The sequence below is a fragment of the Aythya ferina genome (genome assembly GCF_964211825.1).
Source record: "Aythya ferina genome assembly, chromosome: 2".
NCBI lineage: Eukaryota > Metazoa > Chordata > Aves > Anseriformes > Anatidae > Aythya > Aythya ferina.
In genome coordinates this window covers 127,979,675-127,999,449 of record NC_140297.1, presented here as the reverse complement: position 1 = coordinate 127,999,449, position 19,775 = coordinate 127,979,675, and the positions used below count along the sequence as shown (strand labels likewise).

The window sequence follows — 19,775 nt, the reverse complement described above, 5'->3', positions numbered from 1 at the left end:
AGCCACTTACTCACTGAACTTGCATTTCTCTGTCAGGAGACAAACAGGTAGAAGAAATGTTCACTGCCTCTACTCTTTTTTTTGAGAAACTTAACCACTGGGATGGAAAACTCTTATTATTGCTGCTTAAATCTGACTCAGCAAGATACCAAATTTTAACAGTGAAAATTCTTACTAATCAGAAGAAAAAGCATCATCAGTGAGCACAAAAAGATGAGAATGAGCAGAGACACAGAAAGAATGGACAATTTTTTTTAATTAGATATAAAACATCACTTTAGTAAAGACGAGTACTACAACCACATGATCAAAATTGCTTGTTACTGGCCTCCTGTCTTCAGTATGACGCATTAAATGCATTTTTGTATATTACCGCTTACCTACCGAGTGATACTGGCTTAACAGGGTTAGATCAGGCTTTTTGAATGAAAACTGTTCCAACACAAACATGCCTCAGAAATAACTCAATGGACTGATTTGCTTTTTAATTAGCAACTATATCAAGAGTGGTTTCAACAGTAAGAACAATTTTTAAAAACACAGATTTTTAAAATGATCTACAGTGTCGACCTACAAGAAGAAATTGGAGTAATAGTTTTAGAATACATTTAGACTTTTCAGTACATAATTTTCCTTGGCTACAACTTAGGAAACATCTGTGAAAGTAGTTATAATTATTTTTTCTTTATTCACAGGATCAGGATGACTAATCAGGAATAAGTAGCAAGCATCAGATTTACAAAGTAAGCTCCTAATATGAAAGGATCAATTTGAATTTTGTATGTATTCTTGTTTGATTCAGCAATTTTTTAAGTCTGCAAATATTTAGGACTCTCATTATTATTTTTTTTATACAAGTACTTGTCAGTTTGTGTAACAAACTTCTCCTTGGATTAAAAACATTTAAATCCAATTTTCACATATGCAGAGTGCAGAACTAATTTAAGCAATCCAGTCACATGAAAAAACCTAATGCTCTTTACTTGAATTAAAGATGTCTTTCTTTGCAGAGCTAGAAATCAAGAAGTATACTTTTTAAAGCACAAGGTCTAAACAGTATTCTATCAGAGATTTCCTTTTGCATCCCCAACTTTCAAAAATGGTGAAAGAGTCCATTTTAACCAGTAGCTGCTAGCATTTTAAGTTGGTCCAAATACAGTATGCTTTAACAGGATTTTGACAGCACAGTTCTTATGCTAACATGCTCCCCCAAGTACACACAGAAAAGACAGGCTACTTGTTTTCCATATCTGGGAGCAGTGTTCCTTGGGAATGGGACTCTATCTTAACACACCATTTAGTACCTGTGACTATACCTTGTTGCGACTCAGCTGTTCTTTCTAACTTCTCCAGAGGCCCCCAGACCTCTAGCAGGAACTAATAGCAATACCCGTCTGCTTTCCGAAGACTTTTCCTGGCTACGTAAAAGCCAATACCACTCTCAGGGTATGAAGAACAGCATCAGGAGGAAAAAAAAAAAAAAAAAAAAAAAAAAAAAAAAAGCCCTCTCTTTTGGAATTAAATGTAATTTACTTGACAGGTAGTGAATGCTGATCATTTTTTTTAATCTGAATTTTACAAGAGATTGTGAGTTTGCAGCATAGCCCATGCATTTTACCATTCTCCTGGATAGTTAATAATAGAAACTAAATCAAGAATAGCAAGCAGAAGACAGACATAAGCATTTTTAGTATGTTTTGTGTCATTAACTTTGAAGAAAGACTGCACATTATTTAGAACCTTTTTTTTTCAGTACCTTCCAAAACACATTTGGAGAACTCAAATGTTATCTGATACTTAAGAAAATATAATAGAACACAACATGCTTTTACATATATAGCTCTGCATCATAACCGGGTAATAAGTAACAATTCATGTAATAAGTGATATTCCTGATCTTCAAGTTATTTACTTTCACTGTTTTCTTTTTCCTCCTCAAAATCAAAATATAAGGATTTGTCATAGCCCATGAGACGGTTAAAATCCTCAGGATTCTGGAAAAGCAGCGGATTAACAAGCATTGACTTAGTTTTAGCATAAAACGTTGTAAACATCTTGGTGATGTCTGGAATCTTCACATCTTTCTGCTGGAAGACAGTCACTTTCTCTGTCAAGATTGCATTGTACGTAATAGCTGTATAGGTGTCCATTTCCTCCTTATAATAGAGTCGAATCACATAGCCTTTTGTAAGGATATGCAAAGTGACTGGTGTTACAAATGTAAAAAACCCTATCAACCCATAAAATGCAGCTTGTATAAGCAGGCTATCAAATCCAATGCCAGTTTTGAGCATGATGTAGGGCACCATGAACAGGTTGAATACACTGGTGGAGTAAGAGAAAAACCTCACACCTACATAAAACAAGAGAAAACCAAGGTTAATACTTAGGAGTAAAATCATCTCTATAATTGCACATGCTCTGCTACTATAAATTTATGTCATTACTTGAACTAATAAAGTTATTGAAAATCCACTTTTTAAAAAAACTCTCCAATACAAGGAGCCATTAACAAGAACCAGGAAACTCAGTACTCTCTTCCTTCTACTGTTATGGTTCGTGTATACACTGGGTTCGTATTCACACTGGGTTTATCAAAGCTAGCAGCTGGCTCTATTTCTACGATGAACTCAGCTATTATGCAATTAGGCACAAGTATGAAGTTTTCACTTCACAAGCAGGAGTAATCAACACAGATATGGCCAGGCATTTCTGCCTTCCCCAACAGCCAAAGCAGACATTCAGTGAGCTTTACAGAGAAAAGTTTGCTTGGTTCCCCGCTATGCTGAAAGTTGAAAAATCTCGGTTATTCAATACTAACAAGTACTCCACAGCCATCTTTGCATACAGTTTATAAGACCATAACCATTGCTGTGGGTCACCCCCAGTCCTTGTGCCTACTTCATAGGCATTTCAGTAACATTCAAAAGCATACAGAATGCAAATATCAGGTACAGCTAGTCTGTGTTGGCTCCTGGGTTGAGAAATGCACTCCACAGGCTGCAAGAGAAAAAGAAACAGGCTGAGGGGTTACAGAGTTGCACCATACCATTAGAACTCCCCACAGACCTAAAACTAACTAGAATATAGAAAAATTATTAACATTAATCATTACACTGTACAGAAGCATAAAATCAAGCAACACAACAAGATTTTTTTTTGATGTACTGAGAAATTGGGTTTTAGCAGAGATGGAAAGAAGAACGTTCAGTTTTGTAACACTGCATTTTAAAGATACTTAAAGAAAGAGTAAATCTCTTCAAGTGACATACCTAACACCGCCTTTGCCAAGTTTCCTTTATAAAGTAATCTTCCATGCTCCGGATGGTCTGGAGGGGCGGATGTGCTGAGGCTGCGAACAGCCAGCGCTTGAAAAGAGGTAACCTGGAAGAGGAGAGCAAGCAGCATCAGTACCAATCCACTTCACAAAGGTTTCTCCTTGTCCTGAAGCTACCCCCAGCATCCTGAACGAGGAATTACAGTCAGGGTATGCACCATGAGGCACACGGAAATTCCAAATAGCCAAATATCGATTGGCTATTTTCACGATATTCCAACTAGTTATTCCAAAGCAGCGTCGGACACCGACACAGCGATGTACAAACGTAACACTTGCTTCGGGGAGGCCTCCCAAACCCGTAACCCTCCAAGCCCCGCTGCGCGCCCCCTGCTCCACAGCACGGATTTGGCACCGCCAAGGGAAACCCAACCGCCCCAGCCCCGCTGCCCGGCGATCCCCAGCAGCTCCCACGTGCCTTCTCCGAGCCCTCCCTTCCCGCATTTTCCCCGTTTTTTTCCGAAACGAAAACCCTGCGAGGCCGAGACCCCCCCCCCATCAGACCTCCCCCTCCCCTCCCCCCTACCTGCCGCCCCCCCGCGCTGTCCCGGCGGCGGCAGGCAGCGGGCAGCCCTCGGTGCGCGGCGGCCCCCCGCAGCCAGGCGGAGCCAGAGGCGGCCCGGCGGCAGCAGGCAGCGGCTCGGAGCAGCAGCATGGCGGCAGGCCCCGCGTTCAGCCCCCCACGGCAGGCCGGCACCGCCCGGCACCCGCGGAGGACACAGCGCAAAGCCGCCCCGCTCCTAACATGGCGGCCGCCCCCCGGCCCCCAAGGGAAACTACATCCCCCAGCGTGCCTTGCGCGCCGCCGCGCGGCACGGCGGGAGCCGGGCGGCCTCGCTCCTCTTCCAAGGGCAGGGCGCGGGGGGGGGAGCGGAAGTTGCGCCGTGTCCTGGCGGAAGCGCTCGGCCCGAGGCGGCGGGGGCCCTGCGAGCGGGGCGGAGGGAGCGGCGCCGACGGGTGAGGGGGCGGCGGGGCCGGGGGGAGCCCGCGGGGCCCTCCCGGAGCTCGGGGGCAGGGCCCCGGCCTCCGGCGGGTCCCTCCCGGTGCTGGGGTGAGGGGGAGGCGAGGGCCGGAGGCGGGGGGGAGCCTCCCGGAGGGGTGGGGGCCGGCGCCGGGAGGGGGGGGCCCGGTTGTCGGTGGCCGCTCCCCGGCTCCTCTCAGCGCTCGTTGGCCGCGGGTGGGAGGGGGATGGGGCTGCCAGGAGGGGGGGGGTGTCTGTGGCTGTGGGTACAGGCGTGGGGAGGGACGGGGTGACACCAGCAGGCTCCTCCGGCAGCCGGCGTTATCTTATAACGCGCAGCGCAGCCTGAAGGGGCTTCAGGGAAGGTGCTCGGTGTCGCAGGTCGCGATATTAAGCCAGCCGCTGCGCGATAGGGACGCCCTAAGCAGCCGTGGGCTTTCTGTTTACTCTGCTTCGCCGTGGGTCGCTCGCAAAAGTTCAGTTTGGAAGGAGGCCAGGAAAATGTAAGTAGCAGACAGCTGAGGCACCTTCGGAGCAACAGCAGCCTTGTGCCCGTGTTTGTGAATATCCCCTTCTGCGCTCGAGTTTCCTCTTTTTGACATACTAAAAACAAAAACACTGCTGGGAGCGAAACGCTGTTCGTTAAATCAAGAGTTACTTAGAAGAGAATAAGCGCTAGTTTTTCCCTAATACATCTGGGGATCAGCTGTCCGGTGTTTTGAAGTGGTGTAAATAGTTTTCTCCCTAAGATTTACCATCAACGCTGGGAAGCTTAAGATAGATAACCTTTACACACTGTAAACACTTTTGGCAGTTTTCTCTTGTTAATTCAGAGAAAAGTCATTTGAGATTTATTTTTTGCTCATGCTAGAATAGGTGATGAACAGATTTAGCTACTTTCTTGCGGTCTTAATGTAAAGACTTAATGCTGGTACAGTGAGGAGATCCAGATGATTCTCTATTGAGATGATTCTTCTGTCTCCCACCTTCTTATTTATTCTTCTGATATATTTGTCTTCATGCTTATGTCCCTTATGCTGTGCGTGGGGACAAATTGATACCTTTGAAAAACTTAATTAGCTTCAGATTACGCGTTTTTGTAATTCTGAAATAAAGGAATTTGGATGTAGGACAAGTTTTTGTTTATCTGGAAGGGTTCAGAATTCGGTCATCTTTGTTATAAGGTAGTTTGCATAACAGTAGGTTTTGATGAATGCTTATAATGAAAGGGCAGAGATCTGTGCCCTATAAAGAAAAAAAATGGAATATGCTATCAGGTTGTTATCCCTCCCAATAACAAGAGGTATACAGTAATCAGGACTTCTATTGTATGTTAGGAAGAAAACAATAACCCCTTTTTTTCCTTTTTTGGGAATCACTGGAAAGTTTTATTTGATAAGGGATATCTTAAACAAAGTGAGGTCTTTGATATTCCGTGCACAGGCAGCATCCTAGCTCATCTCCTGCTTGTCTGAACTAGCGTTCACCTTTAGTGCACCTCCTGTCAGTTTGTCCCTGAATGGTGGAACTGGAGTGTACAAGCATGGGATGGTGAACCAGCTGATTGGGAAATTGCCATGTACCAATTTTCTTTCATGGTTTTTCTAGGTATGCTTCAATCCTTATTTACACTAATGTTTTTTTGGTGTGTCCTGAATGAGTGCTAAACTGAAAAGCTCTATTTTTAAACTAAATAGTGTATAGGATCCAGAATAGGACTAGAGTTTAGGATTAAACAGTAAGGGACTATTGTTCTAGCACACAACAGCTTTTGTTTACTGAATAATTCTTCCTAATATACAAATGACACCCAGAAAATTTCACATTTGATGTCTCAACTGACCCAAGAATTGTGAAGGCATTTGTGTTATTTGCCCCACGCTTTCCAAAAGTTGATCACGTCGAATGCAGAAATGGCACCAACTGAAGTGTACAAAAGCCCTGCGTGCATCTGCATTGCACAGCAAAGAACTGGAAGTTACCCTGCACCAGAATGTGAGGTTTAGAGAGTTCTTTGTGGGAACAAAGAATCTGAGTGCTTGCAAATGTTTGTGTCCGTTTAAGCTTCTTGTGCCAGCTGGACTAAAATGTTGGGGTTCTGGAATCTGTGTGGTGTTTGCACGTGTCCAGTTGAATTAGTGTATGTCTATCAAGTGCTTTCCAGTCTTGTAGATACACCAGGTACACTTGTATAGGTACTCTGAAAATTGTGGGAAGCCTGGGAGATGCGTGTGCATTTTTGGCAGTAAACTAGGAGGGTCGTGGACATATTTTTTGTTGTTTTTCTTGCACTTGATGCTTCAAGAGAAACAGGAGAGAGAAGTCAAACTGTGCTGTACCGTACTATTTCTGCTTGGGGTTATGAGGAGGACAAGAACGCATTTAAACATGCTAACAAGAACACTCGCCTTGTGTTGTTTAGCTATCGTGGTTTATAGTACTTAGCTATATTCTACCCCAAGGTGTAAATCATCTGCTGTTCCCACAAACTTTTCTGTAAGCTTCTGAAGCACTGAATTAACTGAAGAAAACAGGCTGTGGCGTGCGTGGGATTAAATTAGTATCATTTCGGATAACTTGGGTGTAGTTGTTGGAAAGAAGATGGTTTTCACAAAATCATTTCAAGCAGCAGGATGTTCAAACCTTCACAATGTGTCCTGACACATGGAACGCTTCTTAATGCGGAAGAGAACTGATAGATGTTAACAGTTTGTTATTGCTTTTTTAGCTTTTCCAGGTTTCCTGTTTTCCTCTTTCTCTGATCTCCTGCTCTCTTTTTGCATTGACGCTATGATCTTTCCATGCTCTTTGCTTACCATATTTTGTCAGAAGTAAATCTAAACCCCTAACATTATCCACAGTTATATTTTTCAGAAATGATACTTTGTGTCAAGATAACTAGCAATAGGACTACAGAGAATGGCCTCAAGTTGCACCAGGGGAGGTTCAGGTTGGAAACTAGGAGACATTTCTTCTCAGAAAGAGCAGTCAGGTACTGGGACAGGTTGCCCAGGGAGGTGGTGGAGTCACCGTCCCTGTGGGTGTTGAAGGAAAGGTTGGACGTGGTGCTTGGGGACATGGTTTAGTGGGTGACACTGGTGGTAGGGGGATGGCTGGGCCAGATGATCATGGAGGGCTTTTCCAATCTTAATGACTTTGTGATAGCAAGAACAAGGCTCTGTGCCTTGCTTGCAAGTTGCATGTGTCATATAATGGAATGTATGATCTTTTTTTCTTAATGTAGGTAGGATTTCTGCATCTTCTGCTTTAAGCAATGCAATGTTGGTTTTGTTCTGTATTCAGAACCAAACTTGGATTGTGCAGTTCTGATAGAAACTTTATTCTTTGTTAGCTTATGCTCATTTGTTAGACTTAAACTGAGGGATAATCTTGGCAATGTCTCTCCCTCTTTGTTTATCCTTTTAATGAATTGTTACATTTATCTTCATTCCAGTTTTGTTTTGCTAAGCTGAGCAAGCAAGACTTTCAATTTCTCTCTTCTACAGCCTCTTTGGCCATGTCAGTATCTCCTTTCTGTAGTTTTTCCAATTTGAACTTTTTTCTTGAAAACAGGTAATCAGAACTGCATGTGATACTCCAGAGAAGTTGTCACCAATGTGTGATACAACAGCATTAATGTTTCCCTGTCTCTGTTGCAAAAAGTTCCTTGATTTGCATTTGCCTCCACCCTCCCCCCCTTCCTTTTTTTTTTTTTTTTTTTTTTTTAAATACTTCAGAGCTGCATCAGCTTACAGCTGACCACAGAAAGACTAACACTTCCAAATGATGAGCCATGGCTATGTAAAAGAAGTCAGTTCTTACATGCAGGGCTCTTGCGTTTCGTAGTTTCATTTTGTGTAGCTTCTTGTGTGCCTTTTTTCAAAACCAGTCACTTCTTCGTGTGCCTTCCACTTCTGTCTCATCTAAACCTGATGTGTTTGTTTTTTTTTTTTTTTTTTTTCTGGCAACACTGTTAAAATAACAAGTTTCATATCATTTTTGGAGGAACTAGTAGTTCTTTTGCAGTCCAAGTGTTCCACGTTTGCAACGTCACATGGTATTGTTGGATAGTTTTTCTCCTTTCAAGATTATCCTGTTGCCACATTTATTTATTTAACCCCAAATGATTTGCTTAGTCCAGATTCCATCTAATTTGCCCTCCTTTCCTGTTTTCAGGGAAATGACTGGTTTTAGGTATTAGCTAGTCCAGCATGCCAACTTGTATCCTCTTTGCCTTTATATTTCATACAACTGACCACAAAGCCTGATCATGTCTTTTCCCTCTCCCCCCCCCTTAGGTGTTAATACCTGTGTTTTTGCTCTCTAATCATATGATAGCACATTCCATTTGATGTCATTAAAATGCTCACTGCTTTTTTTTTTTTTTTTGCCATAGCTCTAATATTTTGGTGTAGACATTGTATTGTTTCCCAAAACATTGATTTAATGTGCCCTCAAATCATGCTTTCACCATGGGAAGCGTTAATGTAACTGTGTTCCCACTAACTAGCATGACCTTCTTCCTATATTTAGTGGCATTTTTTGTATTGGAAACTGAGGCACACTTTATTTTCAGCAGTACATCCACTGGTATGGATGGCATCACTTATGCTTATTCACAAAAACAAGCAGTTTCACTACTCTCTTGGAGCATACGGAAGGGTTTTGTGGCTAGAGAAAGGGGTAGCACAAGTGATGCTCTCTTCTGTGAAATAGGAGTAACAATGTAAGGTATCTTTTCTGGTCCTGAGTAACAGATACTCTTCAGGATGCTTGATTTCCATGTAAAGAACCTGCTGAAACGGGTGAAAGATGTCATCAGCTTTGGTGCTGCCACTGTTCCAGCATCCGAATGTAATTTCCTTGCAGGAGTTGCTGGAATTTTTGAAAGTGACAAAGGCATTTAACGTTCAGTGTTGAGGTGTGACGATCTACACAAATTAACTCTCAAAGCACATCCTGGAATATGCCTTATGTTCAGGAACTTTTCACCTGGTAAAAGATTTGCCAACGGGAAAGGAAGATATTTTGGTCAAGTTGGGATCATTTTCAAAGACAACAGCAATGTAGACACAGGATGCTTTTTGCTCAGTGTTTCACAGATACCTAAAAAACATTATTTAATCTGGTAATGCCTGTGCAGGTTGAGGTATACTTAACAAAGTGCCTTCTCGTGGAAGCTTGAGGAACCATTCAGATCATTTCATACTTGCTTGCACAAAATAGTGGTGAAAAAGAGAGCTGGAACAAATCAGCACACTCAGCACCAAAGTATTCTTGAGTAGTGAAGCCATCTGCAATAGCAAGGGGCTGAATCTTCTAACGAGGTAATTCTTTTAGACTTTGCTCAGGAATCTCTGTAAAACTTCCCCCAGATCTTTCAGGTCCCCCTTCAACTTGCTTGCAATTTTTTTGCTAGGTTTTTACCACAGCTATAGGAGGGAGAAGATAAGGAAAGCAGTCTCTCTTCTGGTTTTTCACACCTTCATGCTCTGGGGTCTTTTACTGTAATTGCAGTTCATACTTCTGCTGTTGCTCATTGCTTTTTGAAGCAGAGAAATGAATTACCAGAATCCTTACCGGTCTCTGTGCTGCCTCTGACCCTGGGTGTCAGCTGAGAAACCAACCAGAATTGCTGGTCGTGTTTTCCTGGACCCGTGGGCACACAACAGGATGTCATTGATTTGTGCTGGGTTAATGTTTGGAGAGAGCTGCAGACATGAAAGGAATTTGAGGACAGCAGGTGGGTGGAATTTGTCTCCCAAAGCTTTCTGTTCCTCAGCAGAGATGCAGTTTGATGTAAAGAAATGTATGTTGAGCCTGAAAATACCATATTTGTTATACAAATAAGCGTTCTGTTTCTATCACCCTTCAGATCCATTTCTGTGGCAAAAAATGTCTGCAGCAGGCTGTGTGTCAGCTTATAAGCAGTGGAGCTCCTGGCTCCACACCACACGAATACCTGCATTAAATATCCAAGTAGATTATCGAGGTGACATTGGCGTCTGTGTCGGGAACCCTCAATCTTCTAGGAAGGACAGGTTGGAAGGCCAGGTATTTAGTGCACGCTGATTAGCTTGCTCCCTGAGCCATCTCTTCTCGAGCCTCAATAGTCCCAGCTCTCTCAGCTTCTCCTTATGTGACAGGCACTCCAATCCTTTGCCCATCTTTGAGGTCAGTTGCAGGATGCCTGTCAGTCCTTCTTGTACCAAGGATCCAGACTCCAGATGTGTCCCACTGGCGCCGAGCAGAAGGGAAGGATGCCCTCCCTCAGCCTGCCAGCAGCACGCCTCCTCTAGCCGCCTGGGATGAGCCTGGTTTGTTGTCGACCTTCTTTGCTGCAAGGGCACGTTGCTGGCACATGTTCAACACAGTGTCTGCCAGTACCCTCGGGTCTCTTCCTGCAAAGCTGCTGTCCTGCTGGTCAGCCCCCAGGCAGTACTGGGGCATGTGCTACTTTGCAGTTCTTCCAAAGGTGCCTCTTCCTTTGATGAACTTCAGGGGATGCCTGCTGGCCCCGTTCTCCAGCTTGTCGAGGTCTCTCCTGAATACCAGGATACCCATATGATAAATCTCCCTCCTCTGTTCACATCGTACTGAGCTGTTCTCACGCTTCTTTTCTCCTGTGGACAGACTGGTCAGTTTCTTAAGTGCCTTCTGTAGAACTTACTTTCTTCACCTCCCCACTACCATTGCACAGGTGGTGTCCATAGGAATGAAAGTAATGAGATTCTGAAGTGACTCTGGCTTTAAAGTCAAAGGCTTTTAAAAACCTTAGGGGAACAGTTTCTTCCAAAAGCTACAGTTTAGAGATTCCACAATGTGGCAAGCTGGTAGGGATATCTGGATAGCAAAAATCAAACAAACAAAAGCAAAACAAAAAAATCTTGTAAACTTTGTTAAGTGTTCATAAAATTGTATGTTGTATGTTGTCGTTCTTTTTATTCAATAGTGTTTATAGTAATATAAAGGCTAGTAACTAATGCTGACGTAAGAAATTGGACTACTGACTGCAAATGTTGCCATTTGTGTTTTTCAGACGCTCCTATTGAAAAAGCTGGTGTTGAAAAGAAATAATTTTTTTTATAAGAGAATGGGTAAGTTGATTTTTCTTAGACTTTTGTTTCCTATGTGAAACATTTTCTCACTTACTCTGGTAGAGAAAGTGAATTGTAAGATTTTAAACATTGATCCTGTCACTAATTTTTCTGGTAGCCCGAAACCTCAGTGGAACTTCCTACAGATATGTTTTATTTTTTTTAAGAGGAATTCCTCAAGTGAATGTTTGTTTCTTGAACAATTTGTTCAGAGTGTATCTATCAAACTAAATTTCATTGAGCTTATTATGTTTAGTGATGAAAATGTATATGGTAAAACAGGATACTTCTAGGTTTTATAGCAAAAGACTTTTAGATAGAGGACAAGAAAATCTCACTATATACTGACTTAAATATTTTTTTGTTTACTAAGGTCAGCCTGTCTAATTCTGGCTGAGAGATCATAATAAGCACTGACTGATAAATTAGTGTGAGACTTGACTAATTGTCTGAAACTGTCATTATCTGGCTTGCTACAAATGATGGTTAATGAAACAAAGTTGGACAGCTTCTGGATTTAGCTACACTTTTCCTGAAAGTATTTTAGCTTCTTTGGCACATGAAAATACTTTCTTAAAATTGGCAATAACTCTATGATAATTTTATTTTAACTTGTAATTCACAAAGCAACTTAATTGTTAGGGGGGAATATTGTGCTTGCTGTAGCACTATATACAAGGAAAGGCAATATATTATAATTAATATAATTTCTATTTTTATTTTGTCAGAAGGAGAAACAACACTAACAGTCAAACATCAAGTTTGTAGTCTCTGGTTTATCTTCTGTACTTCTACGTGCAATGATGAAATACTGAAATACTTGAAATTACTTTTCTAGAAGTGTACAGATCTCTTCTGTTACACTTTCCGAAGCTGTAAGAACTTTCATAACTTCCATTTTTATCCCTCTGCCAAAATTAATACTGTTCTGAAAATTAAGTTTTATGGTATAGTATTAAGTTCAAGTATTAATTTTTAATAGAACCGAAGCAAGACTTATGTCAGTTCTCGACTCCCTTAGAAAATAGCCTTTGAAATAAGGCATTAACTGTCCAGTCTGAATATGATAGAAATGGTAGATCTAATGGGTTGGTGGGTGTTTTTGCACTGAAAAGGCTGTGTTGTTTTTTTTTAAGTTTTAAAATTACTATGGTCTTAATTACTCAGCATTTTACAGGAATGTATGAAGACCAAGTACAGATGCAGTCATCTTGGTGCTCTGGGGTCATATAGTGCAATGTGGGCAGAAAATAGTCAGTGGTTCGTACCCCAGAGAGCACGCTGCCTGAACAGGCAGGGCAAGTGCAAGAAGGGAAAGTGTGAGTGTACAGAGTGAGCAGTGCAATGGTGGCAACAATAATACTGTTTTTTCAACGTAAAGGTAGTGCTGTTACTTATGAGAGAATAAATGAATAAACAAAAATGAAAGGAAGGTAAGGGTTTGTAGCAAAAGTAAGGAACAGGTACATAATGGGATAGAGAAGGGAAATAAAAAAAGCATAGTCAAAACTGCTGGAGGGGCTTTCCAAATTTCCTTGCGTTTTCACCAAAGGTCATAATGTGGGTATGCACTAATGCTCTTGACGTGACTGGGCAGTGGGGAAGGAGTGAATCCTATTTCATTACTCTAGTACAAAAATACCTGGTTTGACTGCTTTCATTCCTGCTGTATTTCAGAAAGCTCTTTTTTTCTTGCAGTCTGTATTTTTAAGTATTTAGATGTATTTATGACTTCTAGTAAGTATTAGCATGACAGGCAAGGTGATAGCATTATGACTGGAAGAAGTAGCATGTTCTTAAAATAAGTAAATACTTTTCACTTGAGAATTTGTCTAAAGGAAGATTTCTTTCCAGCCTAGATTTTTGAAATGTCAGAATTTGGTGATGAACAGAGGGGAGATATTAATCAAAAATCCTATCTTTTTCTAAAAATTCCTCCATTTAAATAGGTTGCTGAACTCTTCAGAGAAGTCTTCAATTATGGAGATTCTTCTGTCTTATTTTTGGTGGTAGTCAGTGGTTCTTCTGTCTGCAAACATAGTCACAGGAAAAACTGCAGCTTGCATTTTTGGTAATGTGAATCAGTTGTTGTGTTCTGAAATTGTTAATGTTTTCCATCATAGATGGAGAAGAGAAAACATATGGTGGGTGTGAGGGCCCAGATGCTATGTACGTGAAGTTAATATCTTCTGATGGCCATGAGTTCATTGTAAAAAGAGAGCATGCGTTAACATCAGGAACAATAAAAGCTATGTTGAGTGGACCAGGTAAGTACAAAAGATTTAATACCTTAATGTCCTTTTTCTCTCTTGGACTGTTTAAATTTATATCATGTAGTGAGTGAAAGCTGGAACAAATAATTACTTGTTCAAAACCTGACAAGTTCTGTTTCCACTGGAACAGTCTACATCTGTTGAGTATTGTATACCATATAATTGGACTCTGTTTCTGGACAGCTAGAAATCTTACGATGTTCTTGCTACTTGTTTCCTCTGTTACAAGAACTTGAGGGCATCATGTGAAAGTTGCAGCTGTCAAATTCAATACAAACAAGAGTTGGTAGCTCTTCGGAGTTCCTCCTCCGTGGTGGAACTTTGAGTATTCACAAAATCTTATGGCAAGGAGTTCCTGAGCTTAATGACAAAAGTTAGCTTAAGTTTGAAGGAGGGAGATAAATTTACAGAGGGAAAGCCCTCATGTTCTGCTAGATGCATGAGACTACCTCCAGTTTAAGAAGTGTCTGAGCTAATTGTTGAAGCCTGAAATGTTGGGAAGAAGTTAACATTTGTGCTTTCCCTCTTCCTTATCCTCATGCCATATATTTATCTTTGGTCACTTGAGTGGTGGACAGTGGTCTACATGGGCCTCTGATTGCTGGAAGGATCTATTTGCTGACTATACTTTGAAATTACTCAGCAATTGGGCAAAGTTGGGTAACTTGAGCAATTACAGTTCTCAATTTAATGTTCTGCTAAATGTCATTGTTATGGTTGTGCTTGAAAACATGTAGCAGATCTATTGTGTCTGATCCAGCCTGTGTCAGCCTCGCAGGTGTGTAAGAGGAAGAGTAGTTACAAGATCTGCTCTGAATTTGTTCCATGATCTGTAACAATGTGAAGAAGTAAAAGGCAAAGTAGCCTGTTTAGAGGGCTAGAAAACGGGCTCCTAAAGGAGTCAGCTTTTAAGCACATGCTGTATACATACTTCCAAGATGAATAATTTTCCTTGCAAACCCATTTTTGCTGTCCACTTAAGTAGGTCATCATTTCACTGATGGTTGTGTGTTCTGTACTTCAGTATTGTGACATTTTCAATATGCTAACATTTGTATTGCTTCCTACTGTTCCTGTAATAGAATTCAAGCCAGATTAGCTTCAGTACATGTGTTCAGATACTTCTACACAAATACGTGTAGACATTTGTAAATAACTCTGGTTTGTAGTTACTATAAAAGGGATTCCTATAGAGGTTTTGGCAACCGCATGTTGCTAGGTCTCCCATAAATGTGGATGTTAGTAGGCTTTAATAAATGTTAGTAGACTTTCACCTTAATGAATTTGAAATTGAGAGATGAGAATAATGGTGACAAAGAAAACAGTAGGATGGCAGTGGGACTGACAATGAGATGATGTCATATCTTCTAAATTTCATCCTTAGAGGACATAAAAGAAAGGTTCAAATATACTTGAGTTTTGAGATTTGAGCTTTGGATAAGTTCTTCAAATGTAATAAGGATTAACCCCTGCTAAATGTAACCTTTCTTCCCGTACTTGGGGTTTCCTTTCTCTCCTGCCTGCCTGTTCTCACAGCTCAGCAAGTGAATTTAACTTTTGTGATTTCAACTGAAACTGTCCAAGAAATTCAAAGATAGTGGGATGACAAAGGGAACAAAACTGATATGTGTGCCTATGCAAATATGGAATATATATTAAACCATTTTGTTTTCTTGAGAAAGCTAGCTAAAAAGTTGGATTGATACCTCTATTTGTAGATGTTGTTAGTGTAGACTTTAGCATAGAATGTGCTACAACTTTAGAGCACCTGTCGAAAGCAAGCATCAGAATTAAACCTAAATTTCTGGTGTCGTTGTTTAGAATATTGTTAATATTTTCCAGCCAAAATGAACAAAGATTTTTAAATGCAAGGGATCTTTATATTCCTGAGGGCTGTGAATGTGGCACATCCTGCCTTGCATTGAAGAGTGTAATACCCAGGAATGTGGGACCTAGCAAGTCTATTTGGAATGCGTTGTATTAGCGTAGTGAAGTGTTTCATTTTTGCAGTGAATTGAGATTCTGATTTTTGGTTTGTTGTTTTTTTCTTCTACAGGACAGTTTGCAGAAAATGAAACAAATGAGGTGAATTTTAGAGAGATCCCATCCCATGTCCTATCCAAAGTATGCATGTATTTCACCTACAAGGTCCGCTATACTAACAGCTCTACGGAGATTCCTGAATTCCCAATTGCACCTGAAATTGCACTGGAACTTCTGATGGCTGCAAACTTCTTAGATTGTTAAATAAAATAAATTATAATAAAAATGTAAAACTTTTTTCAGTATTTAATACATGTAGTTCAGTTAGTAACTTTTTTCAGATAGCATGTTGCGTGTGTGCTGTTGAGAACTGTAAAGTTCACTGCAGAGGCAATTGCCTTCAGTCCTTTTGCATATAGCAATCATTCAGTTGAAATTTGTTTTGCTGCTTACACAAATAAGGACCTTTTCACAACCGACAAATAAACAAATATGCCAATTAGTAGATGGCTATGCCTTATCCTTTAGGTGTGGTAGAAGTTTCTTTTAATACAATGACCGTATAAAATACTGGAGTTTAGTCTAATGTTCTCTAAAAGGTAATTATAGTTAAACACAAGTAGCTGTTTAGAGTTTATAACTTTCTCTTACTGTTAAAGTTTCTAAACATCTGAACTTAATCTCCTTTGTAAGATAGCTGTCCTTTAGCATAGTTATACTAACTAGATTAGAAGTGCCCTCTCTAAGGTTTGTATATTGACAGCAATATTCCATTTAAGTTGGAAGTGGAGTATGTAGGAGAATGCTTAAGGCTTTTAATTTAAATCATAGTATAGACATTTGAAGAAAGTGTGTTTGATGCATTTTTCTTTTATAACCTAATTTTTCCCCTTTAGTAATTAGAAATATTCGAGTCACCTGTCTACAGTAAGACTATGATCATACTGACAGTGGCTTTTAATCTATCTGCATTACCTTCTGTGTAACATGTAAGGTTATTCTTAATGTACCGTCACTTGACCTGATATGGATTTTATATGGTTTCAGTTATGGTTTATTTCCACTGTTGTGATGGATTATGTGAAGTCTGTATTTAATCTTTAGAGCAGTAGTCATTCAAATTTTCTATCATAACAACTTAAAAGATAGCAGTTATCCTATCTTTTACCTCTTCCCTGACCTCTCCCTTAAAGCCACAAAAAAAAGACCCTGAAATGCGGAGGTCTTGTATTTGAAGGAAAGGGCATTAAGCAGATGTTTATAGAGCTTTTTTTAAAAATAAATTTAATAGTTATTTCCAATGTTTTTACAAATATTTTAGAGGAAAAGGATTGGCAAGCCACTCGCATAATACTAGAGTGAAACACATCACCTCTTGGTAATTCCTGTTGGTAATTGCCTATACTATCAATTCTTTGTTTAAAACAAATTTCCATTTAAAGAAAAAAAGAAAAGCTTAAACTGAGACAAGAAGTTGTTTTTTGTTCAGTCACAGCCTGAAGAACCCTTCTGCCAAAGTCATCTGTAAATGAGAATGTATTGTGAAAAATGATGCAAGAACAATGTAGTTAGCATTTCCATCGGCTGTCTCTGCTTCTGATTTTTGACTAAGAAATGATTGTGGTCTTTTATGGAAAAGTCCTGCTGACAGACAGTGGGACCTCGTCGTTGATGTACTAACTGATTGTGAATTTAGAGGGTTAAAACTCTTCTCTAAACCTTATTGCCAACATAAGTACAACTTTTGAGGTTTTCCATACAAAAACTGGTATATTTATACATAGACTATGCAGTCTGCCCATGGAGAAGTTCAGTTCTGACAAATGAAATCTTACTCTGGACTTGAGCAATGCTTGATAGACAAGCTGACATGTCAATGTGTTGATAGATTAGCTGACGTTTATTCACATCACATACTTTGGCACAATTTATCGTGTTTAGTGTGGGGATGTTTATAACTAGATTGGTTTTGCATGATAAAGCTGAAGTGTACTGCAAAGCGATTGTCTGAAATCCTATGTTTGAGCACTCTGGTCAGTGCTATTAGTAACTCATTTTCAAGAGCACTAAAAAAAATGAACACAAAACCAGAAATACCCTGTTATGCTGCTTTTGTTAGAGCCACTAGGAATACACCCTAAAAGTTAAAGGAGTACTGATGTGGATATTTTAGTCCCAACTACTTTTCTGTCTGAGTAAATCTTACGTTCTTCATCCATTTTTAATACTCTCAAGGTTAACGAATTGAAACTCAAAACTGTTTAGATTAAAATTCAAGGAAAAAGGATGTCATTTAAAAAATATTTTTTTTAAAGTAACCCAAAACAATTTCCTGTCAAAATGCATCGCGTTTCATGATTCCATACTTCAGCAGTAAGTTAAAATAGCTATTTTATTTCTGAATGATAATTTCATTGTTTGTTTTTTATTTTTTATTTTTTTTCTTCAGCTTAATGTATCATACAGAAGCTTTGAACACTCAGGAAATGCAGTAGTGTCCGAGAATACACTATTTGCAAAACCACTGGCTGTTAAGCAAACTAACCTGCAGATTTCTAAGGGGGAGGGGGGCAGAGGGAATTAGTGCAATTTACTTGGTAGTGACATGGGTATGCTATTAACAGACAATTGGAAACTTGCCACGCTTAACCCCTGAGTTCTAAATAAATTTCAAAGTTGAAAATTTTTAAAACTGTGTTTCTGGTGATTTGATTTGTGACCTCTTAGAGCAGGTGTTCTGCTGTGGAATCGTAGTCCTCGTGAATTGTGTGGTGAGCGAACTGCAAATATTGAAACTAGTATTTGGGTGAAAGATGGTAAATGACCACTGATAATATTAAAAGGTTTTTTCATAGTTCTGAAGAGTTTCATGGATTTAGTTAGTGCTTAGATCTCTTCCTGCTTCTAATGGCAACTATTCACAATTCTCCAAAGAAGTGATGGCATACTGTAAATGTCTGGTATTCCTAAACAGCCTTGAAGAGTCTTTAAAGAAAGCCTTTAAAGACTCGTAATATTAAAGTCCCGTAATATTGAACTCTCTTTTGCTTGGTAAGCTAGTCCTGTATCCAATGATTAAAATTTTAAACAAGTTCTGATTTACCCATAAAAAGTTGCAAAGTCTTTACCAACTAAGCAGTGAGGAAAGTCCTGCAGCTTTATGATTTTTTATAGTATAAGGTGGTGAAGAAGTCTCTGGTGGCCTCCCAGCATGAAACAGTCTATGTGTCTAGAATAATCCGAACTCTGTTTTACAAGACTAAATTCCCTTTTGGCTTTGAGGTTCAAGAAAAGAGAGCTTGTCATCAAGATTCACCAGGCTGTTATATGCAACGACTGCATCGAACACAATATTTAAAAGGCTTTTCTTAAATAATGGTATTATATGTGGAAAATCTGTTGCTTCTGTTCACATTTATGAATTACATCAATGTTATAAATAGCAGCAGTGGCTATTCGATTTTTCCCCCTTTCTTGTTTTTACAATCCCATTGAAAGGGATAGTTTTTACCATACCCAAGCCTACCTAGATCTGCTGATTTATAGAATGAAGTGGACGAGGAAATTATTGGCACAGAAGTAGTAACTTACCAGGCCATGTTTCTGCCCTTCTCTTTTTTCTCCTTTTGGTCTCAGTTGTTGCTTTGTAACTTAACAGTACCAGCTTCTGCAGAGTCAACAAAATCACAACACCAGTGTGTCGGTGCTAGTGAGAAATAGCAGATTTTCCTAGCTGAAACTAACAGCGAAGTCTAGGCTGTAAGCTTTATTTCAACAGCTGAAAAGAAAAAGATAGCAGGAACTCTTATTTTAAGATTGAGTGAATCTGGAAATAAAACTGTAATGCTGTTTTTAAAATACAGGCAGATCAAAGCTCTGTAATTAGCAGATGAGACATTTGGTGCTTTTTCCCATGGAAAATGTCTAGCTTTGAAAGATTTTTTGACAAACAATAAACTGGACTGAAGTAGGATTTCTTCTAAAATGTGGCTCACTAGGTGGCAATGTTATGGGAATATATCAACACTGTGACCTCGATGTGTTGCACAACAGCGGGAAGATCCAGAAAAGAGCACATGGATTTTGTGATTATTAGTCATCTACGAGGCTTGCTTGAGCGTCGT

General features: G+C 39.9%; 2 protein-coding genes across 3 annotated transcripts; one reads left to right on the top strand and one right to left on the bottom strand.

The window, feature by feature from the left end:
• Nucleotides 1–238: 238 nt before the first annotated feature.
• TMEM70 (transmembrane protein 70) lies at nt 239–4,104 on the bottom strand. Its single transcript, XM_084511026.1, has 3 exons — nt 3,864–4,104; nt 3,273–3,384; nt 239–2,353 (listed from the first exon to the last, which is right to left on the bottom strand). The coding sequence occupies exons 1-3, from the start codon at nt 3,990–3,992 to the stop codon at nt 1,905–1,907; spliced, it is 690 nt and encodes a 229-aa protein (XP_084367152.1). The 5' UTR covers nt 3,993–4,104; the 3' UTR covers nt 239–1,904.
• Nucleotides 4,105–4,199: 95 nt separating this feature from the next.
• Nucleotides 4,200–18,343, top strand: ELOC (elongin C). Of its 2 annotated transcripts, none has more exons than XM_084511027.1 (4): nt 4,200–4,294; nt 11,338–11,395; nt 13,519–13,662; nt 15,725–18,343. In XM_084511027.1, exons 2-4 carry the CDS (start codon nt 11,392–11,394, stop codon nt 15,913–15,915), a joined length of 339 nt encoding a protein of 112 aa, XP_084367153.1. In that variant the 5' UTR covers nt 4,200–4,294; nt 11,338–11,391; the 3' UTR covers nt 15,916–18,343. The 2 variants fall into 2 exon arrangements, with proteins under 2 accessions (XP_084367153.1, XP_084367154.1); XM_084511028.1 differs by lacking the exon at nt 4,200–4,294 and adding an exon at nt 4,662–4,801.
• The last annotated feature ends 1,432 nt before the right edge of the window (nt 18,344–19,775 follow it).

Coding starts and splice junctions, on each gene's coding strand:
- TMEM70 (XM_084511026.1), bottom strand. CDS start 3,992: ATGCTGCTGCTCCGAGCCGCTGCCTGCTGCCGCCGGGCCGCCTCTGGC. Junction 3,385..3,863: donor ACAGCGCGGGGGGGCGGCAG/GTAGGGGGGAGG, acceptor CTCCTCTTCCAG/GTTACCTCTTTTCAAGCGCT. Junction 2,354..3,272: donor CTTGGCAAAGGCGGTGTTAG/GTATGTCACTTG, acceptor TGTTTTATGTAG/GTGTGAGGTTTTTCTCTTAC.
- ELOC (XM_084511027.1), top strand. Junction 13,663..15,724: donor AGCTATGTTGAGTGGACCAG/GTAAGTACAAAA, acceptor TTTCTTCTACAG/GACAGTTTGCAGAAAATGAA.